Below are 24,994 nucleotides of genomic sequence, written 5' to 3' on the forward strand. Positions count from 1 at the left end.
AAAACAATTTATGAGTGCTTGACAAAAAAGAAATCACATTTAAGAGTCTTGGTGATAGTGGGTCATGGTTGTGTATGAGGTAATATGTCAGTGTCAAATAACGCGTAAAGCACGTGGCTCGCAAGTCAAAAAGAAAATAATAAAAAGGAAAAAGCAAACAGTAATAAAATTATTAAAGACAATAATGCAAACAATAAGACAATAGTGAAATAAAATAACAATAAAGTAAAAGGATATTTACAGGTAGTTGCGACTGTGGCTCACATCTTCCTCTGATTTTACGTCTAGAAACGGCTTGAATGCCCTCTATGGGTCGAGGATAGGCTTCCTATCCAGTTTTCTTATAAACTGGCAAACAGGGTCGTTTATAGTCAGATTCCCGAGACTATATCGTGCATGCTCTTTCTGGAATAATGGCCATAACTGGAGAATCGCTCCTTGCACATATCCACTGGGATGCGTTTCAAGAGACAAAAGGATATCATCCAATGACTCCTTATTCAAGCCATCCCTAATGAATTGAATCTTATCTTCCCTGTTATCAGACACCATTCCTAAAGAACATGGGTTTTTATTGCAACTCATTCTGGCACACTTATGACAAGAAAACCCATTTCCTTTACCACAACCAGGCATGTATGCAATAAATTTTGGAGGTAACTCACCTGCCGATCGTACTTTAGCCTCGATTAACCAACGGATGTCAGCAGGTATGTTATTCCTCATGAGTAATTGCATGCGTTCGGACCGAGCTTTATAGATCGTAAGGAGGGCATTCTGAGGAAGTGAAGGGAATCGCTTGTGAAGCTTCGCTAGAATCTCGTTTCTGTCCATACCTTCGCCTCAGAATATCAGTTATTATGGGAAACTGAAGTAACCGACTTGATTGTCACGGAGTACCGTTATCCGCCACTTCACCGGGGTAACAAACTAAAGCACACAAACAGAAAAACAAATTAAAACACACAAAGAAAATTAAAATCGTCCTCTTATTGAATTTACCTCAAGCTCCAACTGGATGTCGTAAACACTTCTCTCAATGTCTCTGAGTTGGCGTTCTAAACCCTCAACATAGGCTACTAACTCTGGTGGTTGTAGAGCCCAAATGCGTTGTGTTTTACAAAATTAAATCTGCCTTTTGAGATGAGTTTTGACACGTTGAAGTGGTTTAAGAATGTTCAGGAGGAACGGTCTAAGTATGAGACTCATGATTAAAAATGATAAGAGAAAACTTAATGGTAAAATAAACACACTTATGCAAAAACAATTTCAATTAGCAAAAGAATAATAATAAAAAGAAAGAAAGAAAAATCAAATCAACGAAAAGAAAAAAAAAAAAAAAATCAATTCAAATTTGGTGGGTCACTCAAATTTATTTCGGTGTCTTCTTCATGTGGTTGGTACTCTAGATATGAACTTTAAACGTGACACCGTTCTTTGGGTCTTTAATTTCAATTGCCCCATGTGGAAAAACAGTATGAACAATAAATGGGCCAGACCAACGAGAGCGTAACTTACCTGGGAATATGTGCAGGCGAGAATTGAATAAAAGCACTTTCTGACCTGGAGTGAACGATTTTCTCATAATTTGCTTATCATGGAAGACTTTCATTCGTTGCTTGTAAATCTTGGCATTTTCGTATGCATCATTGCGAATTTCTTCAAGTTCTGCCAGCTGTAATCTTCTTTCTGAGCTGGCTTGCTGCATGTCAAAATTGAATTTCTTAATGGCCCAATACGCACGATGCTCGAGTTCCACAGGTAGGTGGCAAGCTTTTCCATACACTAGCCTGTAGGGTGACATCCCAATCGGGGTCTTGAAAGCCGTTCTATATGCCCATAAGGCATCATCAAGTCTTAATGACCAATCTTTTCTGTCTGGCCTCACCGTCTTTTCTAATATGTGCTTTATTTCTCGATTGGAGATCTCAACTTGGCCACTGGTTTGCGGATGATACGGAGTCGCCACTTTGTGTGTGATTGAATACTTTGTCAAAAGAGCTTTGAATGCTTTGTTACAAAAGTGGGCACCACCATCACTGATTATTGCTCGAGGGAATCCAAAGCGTGAAACAATGTTGCTTTTAAAAAATGCTATCACCACCTTGTGATCATTGGTCCTACATGAAATTGCTTCTACCCATTTTGATACGTAGTCAACAGCAACTAATATGTATTGATGGCCAAAAGACGGGGGAACGGGTCCCATGAAGTCGATACCCCATACGTCAAAAATCTCAACCACTAAAATTGGATTTAGTGGCATCATGTTCCTTCGTGTAATGCTCCCCATTCGTTGACACCTATCACATGAAGAACAGAAAGTGTAAGCATCTCGAAATATAGTTGGCCAATAGAAACCACATTGTAAAACTTTAGTCGCTGTTTTCTTAGCACTGAAATGGCCTCCACAAGCTTGTTCATGGCAGAATGAAAGGATATTCTAAATTTCACTTTCTGGGACACATCGTCTAACAATTTGGTCTGCACAATACTTGAACAAATACGGGTCATCCCAAAAGAAATTCTTTATCTCTGCAAAGAATTTAGCCTTGTCTTGCTTGGTCCAATGCTCTGGAAGTTTACCTGTAACAAGATAATTAACTATATCAGCATACCAAGGTAATACTTCCACATTCATTAATTGTTCATCTGGAAATGACTCATTCAATGGTAATGATTCTGTAATTGTGTCAAAATAGAGACGAGAGAGGTGGTCCGCCACAATATTTTCTGTCCCTTTTTTATCTTTGAATTCCAAGTCAAATTCCTGAAAAAGTAACACCCAACGAATTAGTTTGGCTTTTGCATCTTTCTTTGTGAGAAGATATTTAAGAGCAGCATGATCCGTGAATATAATTATTTTACAACCAATGAGATATGATCGAAATTTTTCCAATGCAAACACTACTGCTAGCATTTCTTTTTCAGTAGTTGAATAGTTCAACTGTGCATCATTCAATGTCATACTAGCATAATAAATAACATGGGGAATTCGATCAACTCTTTGTCCTAATACTGCTCTTACTGCATAATCAGATGCATCACACATGAGTTCAAATGGTAAGCTCCAGTTCGGGGCCTGGATGATGGGTGATGATGTCAACAACTGTTTTAATTTTTCAAACGCCACAAGACATGAATCATTAAAGACAAAAGGTGCATCCTTAGCAAGTAAATTGCATAAGGGTCTAGAAACTTTGCTAAAATCTTTAATGAAACGTCTATAGAAACCAGCATGCCCAAGGAAAGATCTTACTTCTCTGACTGTTTTGGGTGGAGGAAGATTAGAAATGAGATCCACCTTGGCTTTGTCAACCTCAATACCTTTGCTCGAAATGATGTGACCGAGAACAATACCTTGTTTTACCATAAAATGACACTTCTCCCAATTTAAGACCAAGTTCTTCTTGACACATCTCTGCAAAACTAGTGTTAGATGATGTAAACATTGATCAAATGAATCACCAAAGACAGAAAAATCATCCATAAAGACTTCAAGAAATCGTTCAACCATATCAGAAAAAATGCTTAGCATGCATCGTTGAAATGTAGCAGGTGCATTACATAATCCAAATGGCATTCTCCTATATGCAAATGTGCCAAAAGGGCAAGTGAAAGTAGTTTTCTCTTGATCTTTTGGTGCTATGGGAATCTGATTATATCCTGAGTAGCCATCTAGAAAGCAATAAAATTCATGGCCTGCTAATCTATCAAGCATTTGATCAATAAATGGTAAAGGAAAATGGTCTTTACGTGTGACAGAATTCAACTTCCTACAATCAATACATACACGCCATCATGTAGTTACTCTAGTGGGTATCAATTCATTATCAGCATTCGTAACTACTGTGACTCCTGACTTTTTGGGGACAACTTGCACAGGACTGACCCATAAACTATCAGAAATGGGGTAAATGATACCTGCGTCTAATAACTTAAGGACTTCAGTTCTAACAACTTCTTTCATGTTAGGATTTAACCGACGTTGCATTTCCCTAGTAGATTTAGCATTTTCATCAAGGTGAATGTAATGCATGCAGTCTACTGGGTTTATACCTTTTATGTCTGCTATGGTTCATCCTAATGCTCCTTTGTGCTCTTTTAAAACATCCAACAACTTACCTTTTTGTTTGTCATTGAGGGATGATGAGATGATTACCGGCAAAGTGCTTTCTTCTCTCAAAAACGCATATTCCAAAGTGTTGGGTAATGGTTTGAGCTCGGGTTTCGGTGGTGATTCTGATGATGGAATGAGTTGCTTCTCTGATGGTGCTAGTTGCTCAACTCTTGACTTCCATTTATTAGTGTCTATAGATGGTGCTGAGTCAAGCAGGGCGTTGACCTCATCGACCGATCTGTCAATATCAAAATCCAAACCAAAGTGAGTTAAACATGTTTGTAAAGGATCATCACTAAGGTTTGAAACAAAAGTATCATCAACTAATGCTTCAATTAAATCCACATCAACAATTCCATCATCTGCACTGTGAGGTTGTTTGGCAATGTTGAAGATGTTCAGCTCCATAGTCATGTTGCCGAAGGACAACTGCATATTTCCAGTCCTGCATTGAATGTGAGCATCCGCAGTTGCCAAGAAAGGTCGGCCTAGGATAATGGGGATGTGCTTCCTTGAATCCTGTATTGGTTGAGTGTCAATTACAATGAAATCAACAGGAAAATAAAACTTGTCTACCTGGATAAGCACGTCCTCCACAATACCATGAGGTATTTTTGTGGACCAATCTGCAAGCTGTAACACCACTGGAGTTGGGTGTAATTCTCCAAGTCCAAGTTTCACAAATATTGAATAAGGCAACAAATTTACACTAGCTCCTAAATCCAACAAAGCATTCTCAATTGTGTGGTTCCCTATGCTACATGAGATAGTGGGGGAGCCTGGGTCTTTGCATTTTAAAGGAATTTTATGTTGGAGTATAGAACTAACGTTTTCTGTTAAAAAGGCCTTCTTTTGAACATGCATATTTCTCTTTTTAGTACAAAGGTCTTTAAGAAACTTGGCATAAGATGGAACTTGTTTAATAGCATCAAGCAAAGGGATGTTAACACTTACCTGTTTGAAGATTAAGAATCTCACCTGTGGATTTTCCCTTCTTTCCTTTAGCTAACCTCTGGGGAAATGGAGCTTTCGGAACATATTCTTGTGGGTTGGTTTCTTCTTTCTCCTCCGGTGGTGAGTCCTCAACACTCACAGGAACAATTTCATTTTCTTTTGTCAACGGCATCTCCACTTTGTTGTCGACTTCTTTTCCTTTTCGCAAGGTCATTACTGCTTTGACCTCTCCATGCTGCTGTGGTGAACTGGTACTTGCTTCATGCACTCCTTTAGGATTAGGTACTGGTTGACTTGGAAACTTGCCTTTCTCAACAGTCATTGCCAAGGTCTGAACTGAAGAAGCAAGTTGTCCCACCATCTTCTCGAGGCTTGAAACTGATTGAGCTTGTGAGTTGAAGCCTGCTCTCAACTCATTTCGTAGTCCATCAATGGTGCGATTCTGTTGCTCAATCGTGGAGTGAGTAAGATTTTTAAAATTCTGGAATGAATCCTCCCATGGTCTAGGTTGAGAGTAGTTTTGGTTCTGATTGTATTGTCTGAATGGGGGCTGAGAGGCTTGAGGATTTTGAGGAATTGGTGGAGCTAGAGCTGCTGGTCCATTCTGTTGGAATCCTTGAGACCATGAAAAATTTGGGTGGTCTCTCCATCCAGGGTTATATGTGTTGGAATATGGGTTGTAATTTGATGGCTTTCTCATTACACCTATGGCATTGGCTTGATCTGAGTATGAGTCATGGTCATGTGGTTCTGTTGATTTAGCAGTCGATAACGATGCTATTTGTCGAGCAAGACCTTCAACCATCTCCTTGACTTCTTTGATTCCTGAAGTTGATTCGACAATTTGAACCTCATTCACTCCTTTAATTTTTCTAGTAGTCCTGAGTGATCGACTCCGTTGTTGGGAATTATCCGCTTGTCGCTGGAAGAATTCCCAAACTTCTGATGCACTTTTTGACATTAGCTCTCCTCCACTTGTTGCCATTAGCCATTCTTGCACATTTGGTAATAATCCCTCCAAAAAGTATTGGCATTGGTGCCATTTCTCGTACCCATGATGTGGACACTTCAAGAGTAGCCCATTGAATCGCTCCCATGTTTCGAAAAATTGCTCGTCCTCTCTCTGGGTAAACTCCGAGATTTCCCTGCGAATAGCATTGGTTTTATGTACTGGGAAATATTTATTCAAAAACTTTGTAACCATTTGTTCCCATGATGCAATGCTATTAGCAGGCAATGTATTAAGCCATGAACGAGCCCTATCCTTTAAAGAAAATGGGAATAGTCTAAGTTTAACATCATCGTCTGAAAAATTTTCATATTTAAAAGTTTGACAAATGGCATGAAAATCATTCAGATAATTATATGGATCCTCATTTTCTAGGCCATAAAATGTGGGGAGACAATTTAGCACACTAGGTTTTAATTCGAAACTCCTAGCAGCTACATTTGGGTATCTTATGCATGATGTGCTCAAATTAGCTAAGGGACTGAAGTAGTCCTTAAATGGCCACTCTTGTGGTTGCAAATCCATTTCAAATTTATTTTTAATGTGCTTTTGTGTGCGAAGTGTTTTTTCTAATTCAAGGTCTATAGGTTCAAGATTAGGTAATAATGACCTACGACCATGCATGCAAAACAAATAAAATGAAAATAAAGATGGGAACAAAACAAATAAAAATAAAGAAGAGGGAGAAATTACGATACTAACCTTATTGCGCTATTACAACCTTACTATAAAAATACACAAAAACAAATATGTGAAATAAATTAACTAAAAATAAATTAATAAGATAAACAAAAAAAAATTACAAAGAAAAATAAATTGAAAATTAAATTACAGAATTTTACAGAAGAGAAAAAGAAAAGAAATACTAACCTTTAAATGCAGATTCACTTTTTTTTCTTTTTTTTTTAATAAAAAAAATTACAAGAAAATAATTAAAAGAAATTGTTCACAAAAATTAATTCTATGAATTAAAATTACTTACCTCCCCGGCAACGGCGCCAAAAACTTGTTGTGCAAATTTTAATGTACTCGCAAGCGCACGAATCTATTATAGTATAGATCAATGGTGACGAGTGTCGATCCCACGAGGAGGTGGATTTTAATTGTGTAGAATTAATTTTGTAAATGGGTGATTGGATTTGTGGTGGAAATGATTTGGAATATGTTAAGACTTAAATTAAAATGGCAAGAATAAATTCTAAAATTGGAATCGAAATGGCGAGAATAAATTGAAGAGAAAATCTATTAAATTGACGTACTTGGGTATCTGGATCCGTATCAACATGCATCATGGGCTAAATAATCCGTATTAATGCCAATTAAATCATGAGGGGGGAATCCACACCTCATGAACCAAGCTCTAATCAATATGGTGCTAAGGGCTTATCGTGCCAAATAATAATAACCTTATACTAGAGAGCCGGTGTAACCAAGGCGGTATCTAGACAAGATTATTATTATTTGTCGACGAGAAGTCAAAACATCCACAAAAACTAGAGGGGAAGAGAAAATAAATTTACCAAATTAAGCCCATGACACATGTTGAGACTTCACCTTCAACCCAAGCTTGAAAGAAAATTAGCCACTCATAATTGAACTAGGGGCAAAATAGGAATTTATTAAAATATGAAGAAAATACAAGATGGAGAGGGAATTACAGAAAATGGATCCCAAAAATGGATTCAGAGATATCAAATTAGGGGGGAGAGGCCCCCTTTTTATAGATACATGGAGTAAATCATGGCCATCGGATTAAAAACAGTTTGGACGCTCAGGATTGCGCCACGTCATCAGTCAACAGTCCACGGTTTGACCACGCGGATGAACAGTAACACGGTTTGACCCGGATGAACAGTAACGCGGTTTGGTTGAAAATAATCCTGTGTGATGCATGCACCGTACGCGAGATTTTTCGTCCACTGATATGCTGCCACGTCACCATCAACAGTACATAAGAATTTTAGTCCAACAGGATCGTGACACCTCATCAGTCAATGCCACATCATCGGTCAATGCCACGTCATCATCCGTCTATGTGAACAGTGTCGTGAACAGTAACGTATACAGTACCGTACACGTGAATAGTACCGTACATGTGAATAGTGCCATTTTTCCTTTTATGCTCCTCTTAAGGTTTTCGACTGTCCTGAGTTCAAAAGTGATGTCCGTTTTGCCGTCTGATCTCTCCTTTATTGTGAAATGACTATAATGCCCCTAAAATACATAAAATACTTAATTAAAATAAAACACATGTAATTAAATCACAAGAAGGTTAAATACATAAAAGTAAGGGTTGTTAGTAAGACTTGAAATGTAAAATGACGGTTTTCTCCTTTATAAATATGCATTTTCTAACACTCAACATCCCCCTTAATTGGAGATCTCTGAATCCATTTTTGGGATCCATTTTCTGTAATTCCTTCTTCATCTTGTATTTTCTTCGTATTTTAATAAATTCCCATTTTGCCCCTAGTTTAATTATGAGTGGCTAATTTTCTTTCAAGCTTGGGTTGAAGGTGAAGTCTCAACATGTGTCATGGGCTTAATTTGGTAAATTTATTTTCTCTTCCCCTCTAATTTTTGTGGATGTTTTGACTTCTCGTCGACAAATAATACTAATCTTGTCTAGTACCGCCTTGGTTTCACCGGCTCTTAGTATAAGGTTATTATTATTTGGCACGGTAAGCCCTTAGCACCATATTGATTAGAGTGTGGTTTATGAGGTGTGGATTCCCCCCTCATGATTTAATTGGCATTAATAAGGATTATTTAGCCCATGATGCATGTTGATACGAATCCAAATACCCAAGTACGTCATTTCAATAGATTTCGCTTCAATTTATTCTCGCCATTGCAATTCCAATTTTAGAATTTATTATCGCCATCTCAATTCCAATTTTAGGATAATTTAAATCACTTCCACCACAATTTCAACCACCCATTTACAAAATTAATTCTACATATAATTAAAATCCACCTCCTCATGGGATCGACACTCCTCACCATTGATCTATACTACAATAGATTCGTGCGCTTGCGAGTATATTAAAATTTGCACAATAGTTGTTCAGGTTTAGGAGGCTTGAACCGTGGTTTTGGAGGAGCATGAGTTAGAGTATGTTTGAGATCGGACAGGCCAAAAAATTTGGCATAGTCTACAGGTTGTCGTGAGGTGGATGGTGTATAGAAAGGCTGGTATGTGCTGAAAGTTAGTGTGTGTAAAGGTAGAGCAGGAGATTTTGCAAACAGCGAAGGTTGTTGTTTGTCAGCATCAATCCTGGCAAGTTCAGCTTTTAACTGCCTTATCTCTGCTTTTTTTTGGTTAAATTCAGGACCCCAATATCTGTTTTGGATCATGGATCGAAGATTTGAATCGAGTTGGGAGACCCGATTTTGCATATCGAAATACATATGTTCAAGATGGGTTGTTATTTTGTCAACCTTTGTGTCGGTTTGCTTGACTTGAGAAGCAACTTTCTCTATTTTTTAATCAAGAGATCTAAAGGCTGAGTTCTGTGCCCTGGCATTTTGAGTTTGCCAGTTTAGAACAGCTTCAAAAGGTTTTGGTTCTTCCAGTTAACCATTTGGTGTAATAGAAGAGTGGACAAAAGGTTTGGTGATGACCTTTGTCTGTGGATCAATTTATTTTTCTAAGGGAGGGAACTGTTCTTGGTAAGAACTTAATGAAAACATCATGCAAGACTGAATAAGTAATGGATAAAGCATAGGTTTATTTGCTTCTTGTCTGCATGGTTTTTGTTTGTGCTCCTTTTGAATAAGTCTTAGACCTTTCCTATAAATAGGTAGAGGTGTTAGACTATCTGGATCATTAGGTGGTAAAGGAGGTTGCTGATGGCAAGAATCCATTTTTTGGCTTTTCTTTTTACGCCGTCTGGGGCGTCTGTTGAAATCGTCATCATCATCATCATCTTCAAGGCAAGGACAATCTGGATCACACATATGGGACCCTGGAACATCCCATAAAAAATGACCATTGATTTTGTCTGGGTAGATTGGATAGCCATCTGAGGCAAATCCGTGTATGGGAAGATTTTCTTGTGCCGTAAATACGGCCGTGATCATGGAAGAGTAAGAAAATGAGTTTTTAGGTGTTGATTATTCAGCAGGTGGATGAGAGACTATGGATGGTGTCTAGGAAGTAGATGGTGATTGAAAAGTCAGTTTTACTGTACCATCTGCTCTTTTTTCAAAATGAACATCAGATGTTAGGACCGGCTGTGAGTTTTGATGGAATCTTTCATAGTTGGAAAACCATTCCAGGGGCATGAGCTTAAGCAGCTCTTGCTTTTGAATTTGCCTTGGAATTTGTACAATGGAAGGGATGTTTTCTAAGGAATCCGCAAGGATCATTAGTGCATCTGATGTGGTTTGAGGTGTAGGAAGATCAAGGGCATGATTTTGGAGGCGGTATACTAATTGATGGTGTAAGGTTGCCATTTTTTAAGAAACTGTTTGTTCAGCTCCTTGGATCTGGATCTGTACTTTCAGAGTACTGGGTAGGTTTGGATCATCCAGTGAGAGGTTGAAATTTGGGTAAAAGGTCAAAAGAACACTTCCTGCATGTAAAGTGGTCAAGACTGTTCCTATGACTGCATGCTGGTACTCCTTAAAATGGGTATCCAGTAAAGCCAGTCTGGCTGTGACAGGTAACCCTTTTCTCTCATGAAGGGTGAGAATCAAACGAACTCCTCCAAGATGGAGGTGCGTATAACCTTCCCTTTTCCACTGAGCAACAAGCTGTGGTGGGATTTCAAGAGTAACATATTGTTCTGCTTGTAATGCTTGAAGAGCACACTGATCTAATCGAGATGACTGGATATATTCTTTTGGAGTAGGCCTTTTGGTGGAGATTAGGGTTCTAATACTTCTGGTGAAGGAATTTGGTCGTTGATACAGCTTATATGGGCTAATGAGGGGCATGGAAGATTCACTGATTTGGGCTCTGATACAACTTAATTTAGTACTTATGCTTTTTTTAACCCAAACAATGATGTAGTTGAACTACATTAATTTAAGTGATGTATTTGGAATGTTTATTATGTAAATTGCATTACAAGATTTGGTATGTTTAATATATTTTGAGTTTATTTTAATTGTAAAACAAATAGGAAAATGTAATTAAAAAAACCACAACTAGTATAGCATCACTAAATACTGACACTAAGTACTTAAAATGACGCTAAGAATTTTTTATGTTATTAAGTCAGTGGGTTCCTGATACTGTAGTCACATAAATCAGTGACATGTAAATAGTATCATTAAATGCTAACACGATTGAGTCATTATCTTTGTGATACTATAGTAACACAAATTACTAACATGGAAATAGTATCATCTTATACTAACATCATCGTATCATTATTTTGGTGATATTATAGTGACACTAGTTATTGACACTAAAAATTAGTGTCAGTGTATTCTCACTTGAGCATTATTGGCATAATTAACAAGTGTCAGCAAAAGTAATTATTGACACTAAAATGGTGTCAATAAAGCCAATTTTTCTAGTAGTGATAGTACAATTAGACAATGATGGAATTATTAAAGAAAATGCAAACATTTAGAGATTTCTATGATGCCTTTGCTTATTCCTAACAATAATATATAAAAACATGTTCTAGCTTTTTGATATATTGGATTTGACATACTCTGTTAATAAAATATTAATATAGTGCAAACTTTATCTCTGTATCCTTGCGCTAAGAACAATTAAGTCAAAATAACAATTTTTGCAACTACACATCTATTAAGTTATAATCTCCTCCTAATAATAAGTTAGTTTGGTCGCAACATTATAACTATATAAAGATTTTAGTTTAATTTAGATGGCCTATAGAGTTGTAGAATTAAAATTGAATTTATAAATTTTGGGAGCGAATTTATTTAGTAAATGAGTTAAATGAATATTTTGGTGGGTTTAAATTACCTCACCTGATATTTATAATTTGACTCTTACTCTTTGCTACTTGATTTATTGACTTTTGTACATTTTGGCCGAAGATAATTAACTCCAACCCCACCCATAACCAAACCCTTCCATGCAAGCTGGAGTCGGGGTGGTGAGGTGGGGAAAAAATTCAAAAATTAAAATTTCTTAAACCACACGAGATTTTATTAGATGAATTGAGAAAGTCTTTTAATTTTGTTAAATACTGTTTCTTCTATAGGTCTAACTTAATCTTCGTTTCTCCTCTCTTCTCTCCCGCTACAGTACAAAGGATGGTGATCATAATGTGTTTAAATGTTTCAATTAGATGTTACACTCATGCTACTTGATGGTAATGTCTCAATCTGTTTGTTCAAAAATTAAAAAATGTCTTGGTTCCATAAAAGCGAAGTCAATAGATGTCACCTTATTTCATTCTCCAACCCAACATCTCACCACCTTTAAGTGGTTATTTGATGCATCTCTTTGCTTCTTCTATTTGCATCCACATCACCTAAGTCAAATATACAGTATTGTGTCTTCCATAGGTCCATTATATATGTATGTAAAAACAAACAAAACAAGGGAAATTTATGAAAATGGTCGAAATTTTGGAGCCATTTCTACTTTTAGACGACTTTCCAGTTCTCTTACTACTATAGCAAAAAATTATCTGTTCTGGACAAAAATACCCCCCAATTAGTATCGTTCAAAATTTTATAGCTAAGGGCATCAGATCCCCGGACCCCTGTCAAGCACGCTGGATGGTTTGTCGAGCACACTATCAAGTTGGCATTGTCCAATACACTCAACAGTGTCGTCTAGCGCATTAGACAGCAATCTAGGGCATGCAACAGGCCATATAGTACGGTCGAACACCAATGCAAGTTATTGCCTTGCGGCATCATTGGAAGCTCAATAAGAAATGTCAAGCGTTCTTTGTGCTCATTATTGTTCTTTTGGTTCATATTCATTACAAAAATCATTCTAATGATGTTTGAGGCCTGATTTAGAACAAACTTCTTTTATGGGCATTTTTGTCCGCAACAGGAGTTTTTAGCTATGAAAAACAAGGGAAATATAAAGTTGGCTAAATTTATAAAGGACTTCGTATTTTGAATATTTTATAAATTTCTCCAAAAAAAAAAAATCTTATTTGGAAGACACACATATGAAATGAATGAATTTTCCATTTAAGTATAGCCTAGTGATGAAAATTCCGTTATGCAAATAAATGAAGATTTACCAAATTTATTGAAAATTTTCTATTTGAACGACTTTCTGAAAAAAAAATGTTGATTCTGATGCTTTGATTGAAAAATTTAATGAGCCATATTGATTTTTTTAGTTATTCATTACTTGAAAAGTTATTCTTTTACACAAAATCAAATGTATTTGGGAAAAAAGGGTAAGTCTTCTTCTTTTTTTTTGGTGAATTTTTGTGTCTTTAGTTACAATCTATGATTATTAAAATCTGAATTCTGTCAATTTTCTATCAACACTTATAAATAAATATTTATGAAATAAAATGAATCCCTTCAAACTCATCCATCATAGAATTGGATTAAGATTCTCTCTTAATGTGATATTTTATCTAAGCAAGTGTACTTACATAATTAGTAATAATAAATAAGAAAATAATAAATAAATAAATTTTGACCATACATAATAAAAATGCATGTGTTAGAACAGCCTTCAAAATTCATGAATTTATCACTCGGACAATGTCCTACATAGCCCAAATTTCAACTTGCTAATTAATCTTAGAAAGTTGTTGATTATCATATGGATAAGCTATAAGAACTATAAATAAATAAGCAAGAGTCAAGGGTTGCTTAATTTGATAGGGGTCTAGGAAATCAAAACAATTTACCAATATTATTCTATTTCAGAAGGATACTTTATGTTTTCATTTTATGGTCCAATTCAGCCCTAAAGCTAACCCCAATCTTTTTTTCAACTACCTTTGGCAAAAGAATAATACGATGAGTAAATCTGCTATCCCTTTGTCATGGGATGCAATAATTTGTTCTTTTGCTTTCTTCTTCATAAGCAACAGAATGTCCCAGCAGCGACCAAGTGGGCCAAGCACAATGGACTTTAAGCAATGGAAAAGGTAAAGGAATATCATCATTCATGGAGCATGGAAGTATGGAAAAAAAAATTAAAAAAAAAAAATCCAGCACTTAGTAGACATATGGGTCTTAATTGTTACATAAAATCATCAAACCAATTCTTTAACCTATATATCTGGCATTCACCAAAGTACTAATAAATTCATGATATTTTTAATGTTTATAATTTATAGATATATTATAATATTGGATCTACAGCAAATTCACACACACACACACATATAAATCGGTACCCTAAAAATTATTAAAAGCATCAACTTAGCATTGCCGCTTAAGATAGTTAAATCTTGTTTATGTTTATGTAATGATTTGGAAAAGTTATTTGATAGACAGAGACACATACTTGGCACTCCTTGTTTTCATGCTTTTAGCTTTTACTGGACCACTCATGACCTACTCCATCTTTACCTTCTCATTTCACTAGCCTAAAACTCTGTTCTCTCTTTGTAAGTATATATCCTGTTAACTCCAATCTCCAAACCACTGCCAAAATCTGATAACTTTCAGTTATCAAATAGAAGGAATTTGATGGGTAAGAATAGATTTAGATTCTCAGATATGTTACCAAATGCCTGGTTTTACAAGCTCAAAGACATGAGCAAAACCAGAACTCAGCAGCAGCAGCAGCAGCTGCAACATTACAAGAAAAAACAACCACCTCAAATTTCTCTGCCAAGATACTCCTACAATTTCACAACAGAGTCCATCAAACCTGACAATAAATTCTACTACAATTCTCCTGTAAACCCCAAAGCCTCAGACACTCATTTTCCTGACCATCACCCATCAAGAAAATCTTCCAAGAAGAAAAATCCCAAAAGAAAAACAATTTACAAGCCTTCTTCAAGACATTTTCCTTCTTCAAGTGAGAGTTCTGTTGATCTGGACTTTCCTGAATCCCATTCTGAGGATAAATTTGTTGTTGCTGAGGCTAATTCTTGCAACTGTGAAGTCAATTGTTCCTCCACCGATATCATTATCGACTTGGATATCGATGGCTGCTTTAGTGGTCGAAAAGCTAATGGGTTTGATACAATTTCAGAATTGGAGCTTCCTCCAATCCTGACAAAGCCAACAAAGCTCCACGAAAAATCCACTGAGGCTACTAAATCCAGAACAAGAAGTTCATTGAAAGAAGAAACCGCAACTAGGAGTCAAAAAGAACACAGAACAAGTCCTGGAATCCGAAAATCGTCACCATCACATTCAATAGGCATAAGGATGAGGGCAAATTCTCCAAGAATTGCAAGCAAGAAACTTCAGGCACACGCAAGAAAGAGCATTTCATCAAACACACGCTCAAAATCCTCGAACAAGAGCATTTCGGAGAGCTTCGTGGTGGTCAAGAGTTCATTTGATCCGCAAAGAGACTTCAGGGAATCAATGGTGGAGATGATTGTAGAGAATAATCTACGAGGTTCCCAGGATTTGGAAGATCTTCTTGCTTGTTATTTTTCCTTGAATTCTAATGAATATCATGAGGTCATTGTCAAGGCCTTTGAGCAAGTATGGCTTGATATCACTAACCTATGCTTGTAATAAAAATCATCTCTACATCATACAAGTTTAGGAATTTTTTACTAATCTTTTCTTTTTTTCTTTGTTGAATAATTTATTACAAGCAAGACACTTAAATTTGATAGATGTTGATAGACAGATATTTATTTAACATATGCCTTTTGTGGCTTAATTTGTACTTTATAAAGTGAGGACTTGTGCTATTAGAGTGCTGTTATAGAGTGCAAACATCAGCGCTTGAGAATGACTCTCTTATGAATAATAACGTATGGATATCTATACCTGAGAATGACTCTATTGTGAGTAGTAACAAAAAATTTATAAAAATTGTAACATATGTTCTAAGATAATTTTTCTTATAAAATTGTATGTATACTATACAGATTGTTAATGAACCCCCTCGACCCAAAAGTTCAATTTTCAGTCATTCAATTTCAAATTAATCTTCTGATCAATCCCTTGTTTTGGTTTAGACCTACATTTATCCCGGCGGTCTCATCAAATGATTTACTTAACAAATCAATTTTAAAGTGAGCACAAAAAATTCAAACTACCTATAAATTCTTGTAATTCTGTGAAAGGTAGCTTTTATGGAAAGTAAAAATTAATATGTATGTGACTACTAGATATGATGAAAGATGAAGCAAGATTGAAAACAGATATGATTGCTCAATTGCAAGACTCTGTTGAGTATTGGACACAGTTTTGACTTCGGAAAGAAGGGAATGAATTAATTAAGATCTGCCAATTTAGTTATGTGATATCAATAATTACCTGCATTACCTGTCTAGATTGATTTGATGTCAACCTTTATTCAAACCAATTTCACTGTAAACCAATCTGATTATAAAGTGAGTAGCACTTAGTGGTGTAAATGATTTTTGAGATCCACATTCATAATCTTTCAGTATCTCTTTTACTTGATTAAGTTAGCTGTTGGTAAAACTCAATTAATTAGCTTGTTTTGGGCCTTCAATAGATGAAATTAGAAAACTCAATTAATTACTTAACAAATCAATTCTAAAGCTTTCAATAGATGAAATTAGAAACTAATATCATGATTTGAACTAAAAACAAGAGATCGAAAAATGAAGATCATAAGAGAGAGGAGAGAGAGGCACATGCGAACAATATTAACTATTGGATGAACTTTAATCTAGGAGTTAAAAATGAAGATTAAATTTTATGTGGGACCTACGTCTAATTAATTAATTTTTAAAATTATAAGTTGCACTCTGTTTCAATATTAATTATTGGATGAATTTTAATCTAACAGTCAAAAATTTTTTGTTTAAAATTATATTTAAAAGTATATCCCATGATCCTATCCCTTTTCTTATATAAATAATAAATAAATATTTTCTAGCTCTCTAAAAGATTAAAAAGAGAATAAAAATACATTTGGAAATATTAATTATATATTTATTTAATTAGTTTGTGGTAAACATAAATCATTATAATATTATGTCATAAGACTTTAAATTAGATCACCATTTCATTTTGTTATTTACCAATAGTCTTGAAAATGTAAAATATTACAAGTAAATTTTGTATGAATAAATACATTTCATAGACAAAACTTATAATTAATGGTTCGTGAGTTGATTATTAAATTATTAATGCAGCACATGAATATATCGGTAGTTTGGTAAAATGTTGGACATAGTATATAATGGATGATATGATATAAAATAATAAAGCGAGAAATGAGATGAAAATTATAAAATCACATATAATGAAATTAGAGAATTATGTAAATGGCCAATATTTTTGTCATTTAGACTAAAGATCAAAAGTTTAAAATCATTATTGAGAAGAACAAAGTAAGGATGGAAACAAAACAATAAATTAAAATGATTGATTGTCAATATCTTTTGTAATCAATATAATAATTTATCATCAATCATAAAAAGATTGATGGACTAAATCTTCATAAATCAATTAAATTTTCAAATATCATATCAATTGTATCGTTTTCAGTTTAATTTATTTATCCACTATAAAAATGAGTAGTTATGCTAATGAAAATCAATAGAGCGAATTTAACTAGCTTACAGTTTTCATCAATTATGGATACAAATATTATATGTGAAGATTATTTTGTCTAAATTTTTACTATACATAGAAATTATAAAAAGCAATCGTAAATCTATTAAGAAATTTATGTCCATAAGAGTAATGTAATTATAATAGAGTGATATAAGATGGAAAATACAAAGCGTGGGGGTTATTTGAACCCACTAAAGTACTCACTAAATTTATTTTTTAATAAAATTTTTATTACTAAAATACCCATAGTGAAAATTAACATTATAGACAGCATTATGTAATTAAAGAAAAAAATTTACTTATTTACTCTCATCTTCATTATTCAATTACATTTTTTTTATTGAATTTATAAAACAATCATGTTTACTCAATTAGACTAATGATAGCAATCAAATAAAAGTATAAGTATTATCTCCAAGTTAAAGAAATATCACTCCCACATTAACCATTTGCATAAATCAGGCCAGTAGACTTTGTCACATCTACTTTTAAGAATGACATGTCAAACCCTAAAATCCTACTGAAAGTAGTGATACTCTCATAAGGAAATTAAACCCACTAAAAATAGTCACTCCAATGAATGCTAAATTTAAGAGAAAATAATAAAGAAGTAATATCACACGCTCTCACCAAGATGAAAGAAATATGCCCACAGTTAAAAATAATACGATCTTAAGTCAAATAAAATGCTAGTCAACCCAATTTATTTATTTTTTTAATGCATCAATACATCTTTTTAGCCCATATAACTAGCTTCTATTTCACACTATAAATTCCTAAAATCAAGAAGGACTTTTATTAGGATGTAACGTAGGCTAGGGACATGGCTAACAAAGAAGAGAAAATAAGGAAAAAAAAAATATGGTTGAGAAAAAGTAGAGATCTTTTAGAAATTACAAGGTGCAATTCACTTATTTATTATTATTGTTATTATTTTTTCTTTTTCTCTTTTTTTTAAAGTAATTTTTTTTGTATGACACAATTTCACAGAACAAAATAATTATTTACATTTTTCTCAAACATAAATAGGTGATGAAACTTGTAAGATATTAGGTAATACTCCAAATCGAAATAGGTCAAGAGGATAAGTTGACAAAGAAAATTTTTTTTTTTTTTATATGAAAGACTCAAAAGAGTTAACTATGGATATTTCACAAAATGGATAGCTAGAAAGGCTCAAACGGGTCAAAGATGGTCTTTTCATCGTCTTTTAGGGCTCTAAATAATCTTCCATATCTACTAGTTAAATAGACCTTCAGATGTAGCAACACATGTTTTTCTTTTTTTTTTCTAATTTTATTTAACCTTTTTTTTAGAGGACTGACTCGCAGGAAATCTAGAGATCATGTATAAAATAATAAATTGTTCAGCTATATGAAGAATGGGCAAAGAGGGTGGCTCTCTAAGAAAAATGACAAGCTAAAAAACTCACTTGGTATTCATTATGACATGTGCATTCTTTCAAGCAACTCATATTTGTCTCCGACATCAACATGTAGAGTAACAAACATGACGTTACATCACTTAAGACCAAAGATAATACAAATAATAAAATTTAAAAGTCATCATGTAATCCAATGTTAAAAAAATCACACAATTTTTTTTGTCAAACGACATTCCACCCCCCAACCTATTCTAAACATGAACAGAAAATATGCATGCAGAAATGTAAAAATGATGCAGAAAAACTAATTAGAAAGGTTATACTTAAAATGATAGAAAAAGGAAATGTTTGAAATTTTTTTTTTAACTAAGAAAATGCTTTTCTAGAGTCACTACACTCCATATTCAGCCATCTTCGACTCAAAAATTTGAAAGTGTATATTTATAAAGGAGAAATTAGAAAGAAGAAGTTAGGAAAAAAAATTATTGTCAAATCTTAATAAAGAAAAAGAAAATGTCTGTATTTTTTTTGTTTATTTTTTGTATGTTTTTTTTAACTTCCAAACCAAGAAGATGTGTTTCTAGAGTCACTACACTCCATATTCTGTCATCTTCAACACAAAAAGTTAGCCACAGTTAGTCTCTACAACAAAAAATCATTAAAAATTTAACCAAGATTCCACAATTGTCAACTATTCATTCCCCCCAACCAGAATGAAACTTTGTCATCAATATTTTAAAAGAAAGAAGTAGAGTTTAGAAGACATCACCTGGGTGATGCAACACAGAAGAAAATATTTACTAGCAGAGAGTTAAATCTAATTTGAACTTCTTACTGCGGCTACTGTTACTGTCATTATTTGGACATTCCAACACCAAGTTCTTGGGATCTGGCTCTGGTCGATAAGCTTGTAACAGATCAAGTAGCTTATTAAGAGTATAAGCAAAAATAAAAACTTTTTTTGCTGTGGAATGAATGAAATAGTTTTTTATTGCATGGTTAAGAAATGTTAGTAAGCCATCATAAAAGTTATTGACATTTAACAAACCGATGGGTTTTTGGTGAATGTTCAGATGAGCCCAAGATGCTGATGTGATAAGTGCCTCAAGAGTTACAAGATCTTCTGATAGGAAAATAAAAGCATCAACATGATTTAGCATTTCAGTTATTCTCTCTTGCATACTTGAGACGACTAACTCTTCTCCAGTCTGTGAGTCAGACAAACTGCCCAAAGGTTTTAGGGCTCTTGGGATGATGCCTAACACTTGGCTTCCTCTGACAAAAGCAGCTTCTGAGACCAATTTTGATAACCATCGGTTACCTCCTCCATACACCAAGTGTAATTTTCTCTCTGCTATGCTTCGATCAAGATCTATGACTACTTCAACGAACTCTTTATGTTTGCCATTGTTAAATCCAAAAAGCACACAAATGTTCTTGAATTGTTTATTGAGAGTAACTGCTATTGGGATACTGTTCAAAAATAATTTGTGAGTGTTTAACAAAAAGTCATATTTAAGAATCTTAGTGACAGTGGGTCACAATTGTGTATGAGGTAGCATGTTTGTGTCAATTAACGAGTAAAACACATGGCTCGAGAGTAAAAAAGGAAACAATAAAAAGGAAAAAAACAAACAATGATAAAATAAAATTATTAAAAACAATAATGCAAATGATAAAACAACAGTGAAATAAAACAACAGTGAAGTAAAATGATATTTACAGATAGTTATGATTGTGGCTCACATCTTCCTCTAGTTTTACGTCCAGAAACTGCTCGATCGCTCTCTATGGATCGAGGATGGGCTTCCCATCCAGTTTTCTTATAAACTGGCAAATAGGGTCATTTATAGTCAGATTCCTGAAACTATATCGTGCACGCTCTTTCTGGAATAATGGTCATAACTGGAGAATTGCTTCTCGTACATATCCACTGGGATGCGTTTCAAGAGACAAAAGGATATCATCCAATGACTCTTTATTCAAGCTACCCCTAATGAATTAAATCTTATCTTTCCTGTTATCAGACATCATTCCTAAGGAACATGGTTTTTTATCACATCTCATTCTGGCACACTTATGACAAGCAACATAAAGTCTTCGAGCTCTTCGTTTTCTTGCATAATTTCTTTTACCACAATCAAGCATGTATGCAATAAATTTGGGAGGCAACTCACCTGCCAATCGTACTTTGGCCTCGATTAACCAACGAATGTCAGCAGGTATGTTATTCCTCATAAGTAATCGCATGCGTTCGGACCAAGCTTTATATATTGTAAGGAGGCCATTCTGAGGAAGTGAAGGGAATCGATTATGAAGATTTGTTAAAATCTCGTTTCTGTCCATACCATCGTCTCAGAATATCAGTTATTATGGGAAACTGAAGTAACCGACTTGATTGTCATGGAGTACCATTATCCGCCACTTAACCGGGGTAACAAACTTAAGCACACAAATTGAGTAACAAACTAAAACACAAAAAAAAAATTACAATTGTCCTCTTATTTAATTTACCTCAAGCTCCAATTGGATTTCGTAGATACCTCCCTCAATGTCTCTGAGTTGTCTTTCTAAATCCTCAACATGGGATACTAATTCCGGTAGTTATAGATCCCAAATATGATGTGTTTTACAAAATTGTATCTGGCCTCTAAGATGAGATTTTACGCGTTACAGTTGTCTAAGAAGGTTCAAGAAGATCTGTCTAGATGAGGCACTCATGATTAACAAAGATAAAAGAAAACTTAATTGTTAAACAAACACACTTATGCAAAAATAATTTCAATTAGCAAAAGAATAGTAAAAAGAAAGAAAAAATCAAATCATTGAAAAAAAAGAAAAATCTCAATTCAAATTTGGTGGGTCACTCAAATTTATTTTAGTATCCTCTCTATGTGGTTTATTCTCTAGATATACCTTTAATCTTTAACTATTAACTTTAAAAGTGACACCAATCTTTGGATCCTTAATTTCAATTGCTCCATGTGGAAAAATAATGTGAACAATAAAGAGGCCAGACCATCGAGAGCATAACTTACCTGGGAATAGGAGCAAGCGAGAATTGAATAAAAGCACTTTCTGACCTGGAGTGAAAGATTTTCTCATAATTTACTTGTCATGAAAGACTTTTATTCGCTGCTTGTAAATCTTGCCATTTTTGTATACATAATTGCGAATTTCTTCAAGTTTTGCCAACTGCAATTTTCTTTTTAAACTAGCTTGCTGCATGTTAAAGTTGAATTTCTTGATGGCCCAGTACGCACGATGTTCGAGTTCCACAGGTAGGTGGCAAGCTTTTCCATATACTAGCCTATAGGGTGACATCCCAATCGGGGTCTTTAAAGCCGTGCTATATGCCCATAATGCTTCATCGAGTCTTAATGACCGATCTTTTCTGTCTAGCCTCACTATCTTTTCTAATATGTACTTTATTTCTCGATTGGAGATCTAACTTGGCCACTGGTTTGCGGATGATATGGGATCCCCACTTTGTGAGTGATGGAATACTTTGTCAAAAGAGCTTTGAATGCTATGTTACAAAAGTGGGCACTACCATCACTGATTATTGCTCGAGGGAATCCAAAGTGCGAAACAATGTTGTTTTTCAAAAATCCTATTACCACCTTGTGATCATTGGTTCTCCATGGAATTGTTTATACCAATTTCGATACATAGTGAACAGCAACCAATATATATTGATGGCCAAAAGAAGGGGAAAGGGTCCCATGAAGTCGATACCCTATACATCAAAAATCTCGACCACTAAAATTGAGTTTAGTGGCATCATATTCCTTCGTATAATGCTCCCCATTCGTTGACACCTATCACATGAAGAACATAAAGTGTAAGCATCTCGAAATATAGTTGGCCAATAAAAACCACATTATAAAATTTTAGTAGCTGTTTTCTTAGCGCTGAAATGGCCTCCACAAGTTTGTTCATGGCAGAAGGAAAGGATATTTTAAAATTCATTTTCTGGGATACATCGTCAAACAATTTGATCTGCACAATATTTGAACAGATAAAGGTCATCTAAAAAGAAATTCTTTATTTTCGCAAAAAATTTGGCCTTGTCTTGCTTGGTCCAATGCTCTGGAAGTTGACCTGTAACAAGATAATTAACGATATCAGCATACCACAGTAATACTTCCATACTCATCAATTGTTCATCTGGAAATGACTCATTCAACGTTAATGGTTCCATAATTGTGTCAAAATGGAGACGACAAAGATGGTCAGTCACAACATTTTCTGTGCCTTTCTTATCTTTAAATTCCAAGTCGAATTCCTACAAAAGTAACACCCAACGAATTAGCCTAGCTTTTGCAACTTTCTTTGTGAGAAGATATTTAAGAGCAGCATGATCGGTGAACACAATTATTTTACAACTAATAAGATAAGATCGAAATTTTTCTAATACAAACACTACTGCTAGCATTTCTTTTTCAGTAGTTGAATAGTTCAACTGTTCATCATTCAATGTCATACTAACATAATAAATAACATGAGGAATTCGATCAACTCTTTGTCCTAATACTGCTCCTACTGCATAATCAGATGTATCACACATGAGTTCGAATGGTAAGCTCCAGTTTGGGGGCTGAATGATGGGTGATAATGTCAACAACTGTTTTAATTTTTTAAATTCCACAAGACATGAATCATCAAAGATAAAAGGTACATCCTTAGTAAATAGATTACATAAGGGTCTAGAAACTTTACTAAAATTTTTAATGAAACGTCTATAAAAATCAGCATGCCTAAGGAAATATCTTACTTCTCTGACTGTTTTAGGTGGAGGAAGATTGGAAATGAGATCCACCTTGGCTTTATCAACCTCAAAGCCTTTGCTTGAAATAATGTGACCGAGAACAATACTTTGTTTTACCATAAAATGACACTTCTCTGAATTTAAAACTAAGTTCCTCTCGATACATCTCTGCAGAGCTAGTGTTAGATGATATAAACATTGATCAAATGAGTCACCAAAAACAGAAAAGTCATCCATAAAGACTTCAAGGAATCGTTCAACCATATCAAAAAAAATGCTCAGTATGCACTATTGAAATGTAGCAGGTGCATTACATAATCCAAATGGTATCCTCCTACGTGCAAATGTGCCAAAAGGGCAAGTGAAAGTAGTTTTCTCTTGATCTTTTGGTGTTATAGGAATCTGATTGTATCCTGAGTAGCCATCTAGAAAGCAATAAAATTCATGGCCTGTTAATCTATCAAGTATTTGATCGATAAATGGTAAAGGAAAATGGTCTTTACGTGTGACAGAATTCAACTTTCTATAATCAATGCATACACGCCATCATGTAGTCACTCTAGTGGGTATCAATTTATTATCAACATTGGTAACTACTGTGACTCCTGACTTTTTGGGAACAACTTGCACATGACTGACCCATGAACTATCAGAAATGGGGTAAATAATAAATGCATCAATAGCTTAAGGACTTCAGTTCTAACAACTTCTTTCATGTTAAGATTTAACCGACGTTGTATTTCCATAATAGGTTTAGCATTTTTATCAAGGTGAATGTAATGCATACAGTCTACTGGGTTTATACATTTTATATCGACTATGGTCCATCCTAATGCTCCTTTGTGCTCTTTTAAAACATCTAACAACTTACCTTTTTGTTCGTCATTTAGAGATGATGAGATGATTACTGGCAGAGGGCTTTTTTCTTTCAAATATGCATATTCCAAAGTGTTGGGTAATGGTTTGAGCTCGAATTTCAGTGGTGATTCTGATGATGGGATGGGTTTCTTCTCTGATGGTGCTAGTTGTTCAACTCTTGACTTCCATTTATTAGTGTCCATGGATGGTGCTGAGTCAAGTAGAGCGTTAACCTCATCGACTAATCTG

General features: G+C 34.7%; 1 protein-coding gene, 1 non-coding gene and 1 pseudogene across 2 annotated transcripts; 2 read left to right on the forward strand and 1 right to left on the reverse strand.

Moving 5' to 3' along the window:
* Nucleotides 1–2,800: 2,800 nt before the first annotated feature.
* The window catches only part of LOC112097951, a 121,597-nt pseudogene continuing 99,403 nt past the window's right edge, over nucleotides 2,801–24,994 (reverse strand).
* LOC112098681 lies at nucleotides 6,124–6,227 on the forward strand. Its single transcript, XR_002905791.1, has one exon. It is a non-coding gene; the product is annotated as a small nucleolar RNA R71 (small nucleolar RNA).
* On the forward strand, nucleotides 14,640–15,704 carry LOC18041823 (transcription repressor OFP4). Its single transcript, XM_006431937.2, has one exon. The coding sequence runs from the start codon at nucleotides 14,694–14,696 to the stop codon at nucleotides 15,702–15,704; it is 1,011 nt and encodes a 336-aa protein (XP_006432000.1). The 5' UTR covers nucleotides 14,640–14,693.

This window comes from Citrus clementina, unplaced genomic scaffold, assembly GCF_000493195.1.
Source record: "Citrus clementina cultivar Clemenules unplaced genomic scaffold, Citrus_clementina_v1.0 scaffold_5, whole genome shotgun sequence".
NCBI classification, from domain to species: Eukaryota; Viridiplantae; Streptophyta; class Magnoliopsida; order Sapindales; family Rutaceae; genus Citrus; species Citrus x clementina.